At 36.4% G+C, this 10,042-nt stretch overlaps 3 protein-coding genes across 4 annotated transcripts; 1 reads left to right on the top strand and 2 right to left on the bottom strand.

Annotated features, from left to right (window-relative positions):
- Positions 1-237: 237 nt before the first annotated feature.
- On the top strand, positions 238-2,179 carry LOC105107667 (lysM domain receptor-like kinase 4). Its single transcript, XM_011001679.1, has one exon. The coding sequence runs from the start codon at positions 305-307 to the stop codon at positions 2,177-2,179; it is 1,875 nt and encodes a 624-aa protein (XP_010999981.1). The 5' UTR covers positions 238-304.
- An 18-nt stretch (positions 2,180-2,197) lies between these two features.
- Positions 2,198-5,048, bottom strand: LOC105107635 (protein LYK5-like). 2 transcript variants are annotated; one of them, XM_011001638.1, is made up of 2 exons: positions 3,809-5,048; positions 2,198-3,649 (listed from the first exon to the last, which is right to left on the bottom strand). In XM_011001638.1, the coding sequence occupies exons 1-2, from the start codon at positions 4,299-4,301 to the stop codon at positions 2,436-2,438; spliced, it is 1,707 nt and encodes a 568-aa protein (XP_010999940.1). In that variant the 5' UTR covers positions 4,302-5,048; the 3' UTR covers positions 2,198-2,435. The 2 variants fall into 2 exon arrangements, with proteins under 2 accessions (XP_010999940.1, XP_010999939.1); XM_011001637.1 differs by having other exon boundaries at positions 2,198-5,048.
- Positions 5,049-5,879: 831 nt separating this feature from the next.
- Positions 5,880-8,156, bottom strand: LOC105107634 (pentatricopeptide repeat-containing protein At5g66631-like). The gene has a single exon (XM_011001636.1). The coding sequence runs from the start codon at positions 7,969-7,971 to the stop codon at positions 5,992-5,994; it is 1,980 nt and encodes a 659-aa protein (XP_010999938.1). The 5' UTR covers positions 7,972-8,156; the 3' UTR covers positions 5,880-5,991.
- Between the last annotated feature and the right edge of the window lie 1,886 nt (positions 8,157-10,042).

The raw sequence follows: 10,042 nt of genomic DNA, 5'->3' as shown, positions 1-10,042 counted from the left end.
TGTCTGCTGCTCATGTCATGAACCTGATAAAATACTCCAGAAACTGAAGAAAAAGGCAACGGACTTCGAATATTTTTCCTCTTTTCAATTATTTGTAATTGATTTGGTCTTAATTTAGAGCCTTACGACCCCATATACCTACCATATAAAAGTTGATATTCTTATAAAAACCTTCTGCCAAGCTGATACAGACAACAAAATTATTTAATGTTACTAATGAATCCAGGGAAGCTGAGTTTCAAAGTTCACACTCTCTCATTTCAATTTTTCAAATCTGCAAGTCTTTTGAAAAGTGGCATCCAACATGAATCAGCTTCTTCTGAGTCTCCTATTTTTGTTCTTTTTATCTCCAAATCTCCATGCCCAACAAAGTTATTCAGGAAACGCGGTCATGGATTGTGATAACAGCGATGCAACGAGTCCATCTCCAGCTTTTCTCTACACCTGCAACGGCAGGAATCGATCCTGCCAAGCCTTTCTCATCTACAAATCTCAGCCTCCTTATAACACAATCTCTAGTATTTCAAACCTCCTCTCTGCAGACCCACTTGAGCTTGCTCGCATCAACAATTTCTCAAGCTCAGCTGTCTTCCGAACAGATAGAGAGGTAATAGTTCCTGTGCTTTGCTCCTGCTCAGGGAAATACTATCAGGCCAACACCTCTTACACAATTCCAAGTAATTATGATACATATTTTACAATTGCCAACTACACTTATGAGGGTTTAGCAACTTGTAGCTCTCTTATTCACGAAAACAATTATAGCGAATTTGGCTTGGATATTGGTATGAAACTGCAGGTGCCACTTAGATGTGCTTGCCCTACTAGCAATCAAACCAAAAATGGCACAAAGCATCTATTAAGTTACTTGGTCAGTTGGGGTGATGAAGTTCGTAATGTCAGTAGGAGATTCAATGCGAGCACAAACAGTGTAACCTATGCAAATGGGTTCACTGAAGATAATCCAACTGTTTTTCCTTTTACCACTATTCTTATACCACTGTCAAATGAACCCTCAAGCTCTCAAACCATAATTCACTATCCACTACCGCCCAATTCTTCTCCTCACAATCCATTTCATCGGATCGAGAGACCAGGTAAGGGATCTCAAAGAACAATCACAATTGGAATTTCCTTTCTAGTCATGTCCTTCATTTTATCTATGGTCTTGTTGCTTTACAAAAAGAAAATATGTGGAGCTCGGAAGGATAGAAAGGAGAAAAAGATATTATCTATGTCAGAAGAATTCCGACATCACGTTGCTGAGGTAGATCAGGGGTTGAAAATCTACAAATTTGAGGAGCTAAGGGTGGCCACCAAAGATTTCAGCACCGAAAATAGGTTGAGTTGTTCCGTCTATCAAGGGGTACTCGGTGGACAAGTAGTAGCGATAAAAAAGATGAGCAAAGATGTATCTAATGAGGTGATTTTTCTGAGAAATATTAACCACTTCAATTTAATAAGGCTTTATGCTGCGTGTGAGCATCAGGAGGGTTCCTACCTTATCTATGAATTTATGGAGAATGGTTCTTTGAGAGATTGGCTCTGCAGAAAGGATTGTCTTGAAGTTCAAAGTTGGAATTTTAGGATTCAGATTGCCTTGGATGTTGCTAATGGGCTTCACTATCTTCACAACTTCACTGATCCTATATGTGTGCACAAGCGCATCTGTAGCAGCAACGTTCTGCTCAACAGACATTTAAGGGCTAAAATTGCTAACTTCAGCTGTGCACATTCAGCAAAGCAAGAAGAATACATGAATTTTTCAATGAGGTGGGCGTTGGGGGAAAAAGGTTACATGGCTCCTGAGTATGTAGAATATGGCTTGGTGGCTCCTGAGATTGATGTATATGCTTTCGGGGTTGTTCTGCTGGAATTAGTAACTGGAAAGGAAGCAGTTTTTATACAGGATGAAGAAGAAATGCAATTATCGGAAGCAATAATTTCAATTATGGAGGAAGATGAAGGAGAAGCTCAACTTGGTGGCCTTATAGATCCTTGTCTGATGGAGAAGTGTAGTATGAAACTTGTCCTGCGACTGGTGAAGTTGAGTCTAGCCTGCTTGGAACAAGAACCAGAAAGTAGACCATGTATGGGTGAAATAGTCTCCTCACTGTTGAAGATTCAAGTTGATGCAAATATATCAGAACCATATTTGTGGAGGGGGGTCAATTTCTGATGTAAATGTTGACCTATATAGTGTTCAATTGACAGATGCAGTAGCATATATACTTTCACTTTACAGTTCTATTATGTTATAGATTGAAAATAAGCCAGAATATAAACTCATTATGAGGTTAAACATTGCTCTATTCACACTATAAAACCATCCATAACTTAAACTGAAAGATTGTTAATGTACACTGATTTTCATTGCAAGAATTGGATGTAGGAGATCTACTTGGACTTGTCAGCCCAGTTACTTCTATGCTAAATCAACGAGCTGTGACAGGGCTGTTGAGTCGAGTAAAATCTTCTGTTTCCATCCCAGTTGTCCATCTTTCAAATGTCTCAGGAGATGACTGAGTGAGAACTGTGAGGTTAAAGACAATTTCTGCCATGCTTGGCCTTTCTGAAGACTCCTCCAGAGTGCACAACCTTGCCAAGTTTGCCAAGCACAGAGCACTATCAATGGGATAAAACCTCTCCAAGCAGGGATCCATCCACTTTCTTAGACTCTCTTCTCTTTTCTCTTCAATTTCCAAGACGGCTTTGATTTCCTTGCACAGCAGAACAATCTCGCCATTTTCTTTGGTTACCATGGCCTTCTTTCCAGAAAGCAATTGTAACAAAACAACTCCATAATCAAATACATCAACTTTTGGCATCAATGAGTCTGTGGCAGGTCTAGCCATTGAGAAATTTGCTATTTTCGCCCGAAATGTGGAATCGAGAAGAATATTAGTTGTTCGAATATCCTTGTGAATGATTCTTGGTTGAGTGTGTTCATGCATGTATTGCAGGCCACTGGCCACATCTAGTGCTACATGTAACCTTTGACTCCAAGTGAGGAAACCCGCAGAGTATGAGGAAGATTCAGAGGTGGGATGCAACCACTTTTCCAGCGACCCATTTTCTGCATATTCATAGACCAGGAAGCGATTTCCTTCTCTGTCAAATCCAGATGACATCCCCATTAGTTTAACCAGATTTGCATGACTGACTTTCTGCAAAATCTTTAGTTCTTCTGTGACATCATCCTTGGTTTTCTTCACTGCCAAGACCCGGCCATTGATTTTGGCCCTATATACTGATCCTCCTATCTTATAATGTTCATTTAGATCCATCGTGCCCTCCATGATCTCTTTAACCTCATAAATGATCGGCTTGCCCAGATAGCCTGAAACCCCTGGAAGCAGGTTATCTGGTGTGATCTTTGCTTCAAAACTCTCCAGTTTTGTAAGTTCCTTTGTTTGAATGAGATCGCTGGTCTCCAAACAAGATCCAGCGCGATCCAAAGCTTTAGTTCTGTTATATGAACGACGTTTATGGGCCAGAAAAGCAATCAAAAGGAAGATCAAAAGAGCGCTTGCAATGCTAGCAGCAACAATGATGATCCAACGATTCCTGGATTCTCTTCTTTCAGGAGAGGGGTATTGCTGAGAGAGAACTGGCAACTGGGACACAGGGATCAATACCGGGAGGTAGACTGCAGCAGTAAAGTTCACATAGTTGTTTTCAATCACAATGTTACGTTCAGAGGCATTAAATTTAGCAGCAACTTTCGTGAGATCATCACTAGGTTGCCACACATAAGTAATGAGATAAGCAATTCCGCTCTCCAAATGAGTATTTGAAGGGCACTTACAGAACAAAGGAAATATAACCTTGTCACCAGCATGCAAGAGGGTTGGAGTCAGACTGGGGTTCAAAGCTTCCACCTCTTGCGAACGGGTGAGGTTCTCAAATGAAGTAGTCGAAACCAAGTAGAAGCTTTCACCTTGCCGGATTTGGTAAGTTATGTTGGCAAAAGATCGGTTACCTGTGCAACCACAAGGTTTAGGTACAAGCAAAAGTTGATTTGGAAATAATGGGGTGTCCTCAGACTCCAGGTTGCTTGCATTTGCTATTTCCTTACGACTGACCCCAAATAGATCAGAAATGTTTCCGAGGTCCAAGAAATTTGGTGACTGGGCAAGGTAAGTGAAATATGTAGAGCATGTGGTCGGTGAATCAACAGTACATGAAAAGTTTGAGGCAGGTGGTGCTTGTGAGGTGACATATGTGGAGGAAAATAAAAGGATCAAGAGAAGAAGAGCTTGTGTGGAAAAGAAAGGGAGCAAAGATATTGCCATGAACATAAGCTTGGATGGTTCAGATTTTGAAAGAAGCTTTCAGATGAACTAAATAAAAACGTAATTCGCCAAGTGTCGCTTAAGGTTGATAGAAAAGCTAAGCAGCATTTTTAGCCTGGAGGTTTTATTCTAATGAATACACAGAGGCGTTGTCTTTAGCTTTGATTTGAATGATTCTCTTGGTTATCTTCTCCTTGATGCAGACATGATAAAAAATAAAAAAAATAATTTTTTTCCCCTAAAATACACATTATATTCTTGGCTGACAAGTTAATACACCAAAAGGAATCAATCATGACAGAAGTCCATGGAAGTCAGAGGGCCAATGTTTAGCGAACAACTAATTTGATGGCTCCAGGATTGCTTACACAGATGATTTTTAAAAACTTTTTCCCTACTGTAGCATCAGAGTCTGACCAATAAAGTAAGCTCTGTAGAATCAACTCAGTTGGTCTGTCCACAAAACTGCCTACTCGCTGCCTGAGTTGTCAGAAATATCCTATCAAGTTGGATTACATTTGTTGCAAAATAATCACAACAGACAGCATAAAAAAGACAGAGAGCGCAAACGAAAGGATTTTCCAGTCTGATATTTGCGACCAAATCAAAGGATCAATTATCTCTTTCACATTTATCCTTGAGTGGCTTGAGAAAGGAGGAGAGAGAGAGAGACACGGCATTCTCTCTTTCCTAAGCTATCATAACTTCAAAAATACATGGGAGAATATGGATTCCATTTTCTTTTTCAAAATTAAAGTGTGTAAGTTGTGTCATATCATAATGAAGAATAAAAAAATTATTAAGAAAAATAAATATTCAACATTTTATTTTAAAAAAATATAAATATTTAATTTAATAAATTATTATGTAGTATTATAATCACTAAAAATTAACTGATTAATAAAAATTATATAATAAAATAAAAAATATTATTACTTTTAGCCATCATATTTAAGTTTTATCTTATATTACTTAAAGTTTATTGATTTAAGTTATAATATTTCTTAATCTAAGTATAAATGAATACTGAATTACAAATATGTTTAATTTTGATATGAATAAATGTTTTATAGCTAAAAATATATGATATTCATAGCTCAAATGGTAGTGAATAAATCAATAAAATGAATTTAAATCAAAAGTCTGTCGAGAAAACTCACGTGTGGCTCATTAGTTTGCTGCTGGGAAGAAACGAAGATGTACAAGAAGAGACTGAAATGCACCCAGTAACTGCTGTTCGTAGTGGTTCTCTGCGGGAACTTCATCCCGACATCAATACCAAAAAGGGGGAAGGGAAAAAAAGCCAAAAAAAGTTGAGCGCAGTGCAGGGCCCTTGTTCAGCATAATAACAAAGCTCAAAAACGAGTGTCAGAATCAAGATTTACGCAGTCGCATTTGAATTGATCCATTTGACCACAAGCAGTACCACCGGAATTAATGAGGAATGACCTGTTCGGGTTATTTCTGTTCATTTACCAGCAACTCATCTAGACATAATCTATCATATAAAATAATTTAGAACTCCATTTGTTTTTGTAGTCACAAAGGGAAGGATTATACACTAATAAATTCAAATCCAGATGAAGAGCAAAGGAAGAAGGCATTGTTTTTCTATAATATTATGATATAATGGAATGCAAACATATGGTTTTTAAAGTGACCACTGCTTATTTTCTTAATCCATAGCAAACACTAGCTAGTGGCCATTGCTCAACTTAAAACTGTTTGAATAGAGATTATAGACTTTTGCGAGATCCGCAGAGCTCAATGTCCATTTATGACCATGCTGTTTAAGTGGAAGGACAGAATTTATTCCGTCGCAGCTTTCTTCCACAGTGGCAGCCTCTTTCAGCTTGCCTTCCTTCCAAAGACTCTTCACAAGCAAATCTTTTGTTGCAACATCAGGTATCAAATTTGAGTTCTTCATGTCTTCAAAAATCCTCCATGCAAGAGCAGCTCTATCACATTTGCAATAAGCTTGGATCAATACTTTGTACATGTAAGCATCTGGTTCTACATCGCTCTGCCGAACTATTGTTAACAGTTTCTGCACGGTTTTAATATCTCCTTGCGATGCAAAGTGATACATCAATCCAGAAAATGTCTGAATATCTGGGCATATCCCACATAAAATCATCTCTTCAAGCACGTCAATGGCATCAGAATCTCTCTTGCACTTGGTCAATGTTCGTATGAGAGATGAATACAAAAGCATCAGATTATATTTTGTTATGGGACCACAGAGTGCTCTGTCCTCGCGGAAGACCTTTAGAGCAGCATCGGCATTCTTTGAAATACCACAGAAGTCAATAATCAATCTGATGGTGCTAAAAGGCAACCTCATTCCCTCACTTCTTATCTTGGTTATGAGTTGATCAACCAATTCAACCTTTCCATGTTTCGCTAAAAGTGTCATCATTCGTTGAACTGTATAAACATCATGAGTGAATCCCGGCTGATAAGCAACCCAACAGAAGAAATCCCAAGCTGTTTCTGGTGAATTAATGTTTCTAAGAACTTTCCAAACCAACCGAGTGGTCCAAACAAATTTCGCATCCTGCAATGCGGACACCACATCAGGGCTCCATTTATTCAAGGCCTTAGCCAAAGCTCTTGGGTCCAACCATGGTTTCAACCGAACTTCTTGTATATCTGCAAAAGCACCACCATGGTTTTCATCCTCATCAGTCTCCTCATCCTCATCCTCATCAGCATCCTCACCAAAACTGATATCCCTACAAGTGCTTATACTCTTGATTCTCTCGTCCGGAAACATTTCCTTCAGAAAATCTTCTGTTTCCTCAACGAACCCTGCCCCTCGCAAACAATGTAGGGCCTTACGCATGGCACGGCCAGGAAACTTCCCATCAGCCCGCATTTCATCCAGCAAAGTTCTAACTCCATCAAACCGTTCCAAACCCACAAACCCTTCAACCAAAACCAAATACTGCTTTAAAGTTCGTTTAATCCTCATTAACGGCAATACACTAAAAATCTCAATTGCTGGATCCAATTTCCCCGAATTAACAAGATGCTCAATCATAACTGTATATGTTCTAGAATTCGGAATCGCCCCTTCATGAATCATCCTATAAAAAACCCTTACAGCCTCACAATCCCTCCCCTTCTGAGCATACAAACTCATGACAATATTATATGACTCAGTACACACACGCTTATCACCGTTTCTATACTGCTTCCAAACATCTAAAACTGCCTCTAGATCTCCAGTGGCAGCATACCATTGCATAAGGTTCATAAAACTAAAGCGAACATTACCATATTTCCCCTCATTAATTTCACCAATCAAAGCTTTCAGTTCCAAACCCCGCTGCCACCTGGCTAGCACCGTGGCCAGCGCATGGAGGGTACTTTGATGCCGAGAAAGATGCGCTGTATTATCTATTTTCTTTAATGAATCAACAAAAGAAAGAGCGGCATCAGCATTAGGTGCAGAACGTAGAGCCTGAGTGACCACAAAAGTGTCCAAAAGACGAGTATTGATGATGATTTGGAGTGAATTGGGATTGTCTGAACGAAGAACAAGTCTAATTGAATTAATTAGCTCGGCACGGCGGAGGTAATGGGTGAGCTTGTTAGGAAATGGGTCTCTAACAAAGTAGCGAACTTGATGGTTGAAGGGGATTATGGCACGCGAAAGACGAGTGATATTCATTGCAAGTGGTGTGAGATTTTAAGGAAAATGTGAACTGGAGTTCACTGTGTTAATATATCAAACATCTAGTGTGCATTAGTCGGCAACATAGAACGTCGTGTTCTTGATGAGGAAACGGTTGTAGATTAGTGCTGGTTTTGGATGTTAACTTAAAATAAATTCCCGCCAAGACTCAAGAACAAATAATGAATTTTGATTGTATTCTAAGTATTAATAGAGGACCCTTTTCAAATGTTGTTGCGGTGAGGTGATAGGGCTTAAACGACAGAGCGTTTCGCAAATAGCAATTATGCAATCCAAGTCAAGTAATCGAGTGACTTGAGCCATGCACCTCAAAGTCTGTCAGATTTATTAATAATAATAATAATAATAATAATAATAATAAAAGAAACTTATCTTCTAGGGGGAATCTACATGGATATTCACTGTTCATCCAGAATTGTTTTTCATTTTAGTCTCCCCACTTTATTTATTTGCAATTTTACCATCCCAAATTATATAAATATGGTATAATGTGTTGAGATTTCTTCCGCTTTGTATGCTCTCACATTTACGGAGTATTAAAAAATATTTTGATGATAAATTGAATATAAATTCCATAAAATAGAATTTTTTTTGTTGTAATTAAAAAAAAAATAGAACAAGAATAGAAAATACCTCTTTTCATTTTGACTTGGAAAACTTCACTTTGATTCTTAAAGTTTTAGCTTATATATTATTTGATCCCTATTGTTTTAGCATTTTACATTTAAGATCCTAACTTTATTTGTTGTCATGTTTCCGCCTTTAGATATTGAAAATAGTCATCATAAAAAGATTGAGGAGAGAGAAAATAATTGACTAACTACATACCAATCATTACAAAGAGTAAACTTGGTTTTAATTGATCTGTCTTTTTAAGGGTATTTCAATGGAGGTTGCATTGCTTTTTAGCTATACTAAAAATAAATAAATCAAGAGTCATAAGTTTTTTTATTTATCTAATTTTTGCCTTTAAAAGTTATTAGAGAGTGTTTCAGGTTGAAATGGATTTATTGAAATTCTTATTAGAGAGTGTTTCAGGTTAAAATGGATTTATTGAAATTCTTATGATGTTTTTTATTGTTTTCAAGTGAAAAATAAGTTAAAAAATAAGTTTTTGATACCCATAACTAGGAGAGAATGATGTAGTCGAGCTTATAAACACAAGGGATTCTAAGCATTTAGGTGATGGTAATGATCTGACATTAATAAATGAAGATTTAGCTCAAATAGACTACATGAATTTGCCTAAAAGATGTTTATATAAACATCTGGAATAGGTTTAGATTTAAGAAAAAATCTAAAATAATCAAAACTGGTTAACTCTTTAAAACCACGATTCTAATCCGACTCTTGAATTAAGCTTAACTTTTTACAGGTAATTTTATGGGTAATTTTTTTGGATAGTCACTGTGTCATTAAACAAATTGTCATATCCTTAAGAATTGTATTTTGAGTATTAATGATCCAAATATGATTATTTTTATTGTTTTTTTTTATGTTTTTTCAAATTCTATGTTTTAATTCAAAATATTTTTTTTGTTTGTTTTCCTCATGTTTAATTTATCTTTAATTTTTCAACTTTTATTTTATATAAATAAATTATATTTGCATTATTCATTTATAAAAAATAAAAAATATTTATTCTTAACAACTAGAATTAACATCGAGTATAAAATAAATAAAAATATATAAAATATAAAAAGAAACCAGAATAAAATATTATTTGGAAGGTTAGCTCGTTGCTTTAACATTTAATTAGTTTTAATAATTATTTTATATTTTTCATTTGATATATTTTTTAAATTTGTCTTTCATTATATCCAAAGATGTGATATTTTTTTCTTAAGTTAAAAATTAACATAAAAATCTTACATGTAGCGTAGCATAATTGGTATGGTTTTTTTTTTATTAATATTAATATTAGTGTTCAGGTCAGCTTGCACGCACCTCAACTATTTCTATTAATCTTGAAATTAACAACCATGTAAGCCTCTAATAACCCCGAGGTTAATAGGGCTCAAACTGATAATTTATAAGAAATAAATCT

This window comes from Populus euphratica, unplaced genomic scaffold (assembly GCF_000495115.2).
Source record: "Populus euphratica unplaced genomic scaffold, PopEup_1.0 scaffold165.1, whole genome shotgun sequence".
Classification (NCBI taxonomy): Eukaryota; Viridiplantae; Streptophyta; class Magnoliopsida; order Malpighiales; family Salicaceae; genus Populus; species Populus euphratica.
The sequence above is the reverse complement of the archived record's forward strand: the minus strand, read 5'-3'. Positions and strand labels throughout refer to the sequence as shown.

Excerpts from the sequence above, each read along its gene's own strand:
- LOC105107634 (XM_011001636.1), bottom strand. The coding sequence starts at position 7,971 with ATGAATATCACTCGTCTTTCGCGTGCCATAATCCCCTTCAACCATCAA.
- LOC105107635 (XM_011001637.1), bottom strand. The coding sequence starts at position 4,301 with ATGTTCATGGCAATATCTTTGCTCCCTTTCTTTTCCACACAAGCTCTT.
- LOC105107667 (XM_011001679.1), top strand. The coding sequence starts at position 305 with ATGAATCAGCTTCTTCTGAGTCTCCTATTTTTGTTCTTTTTATCTCCA.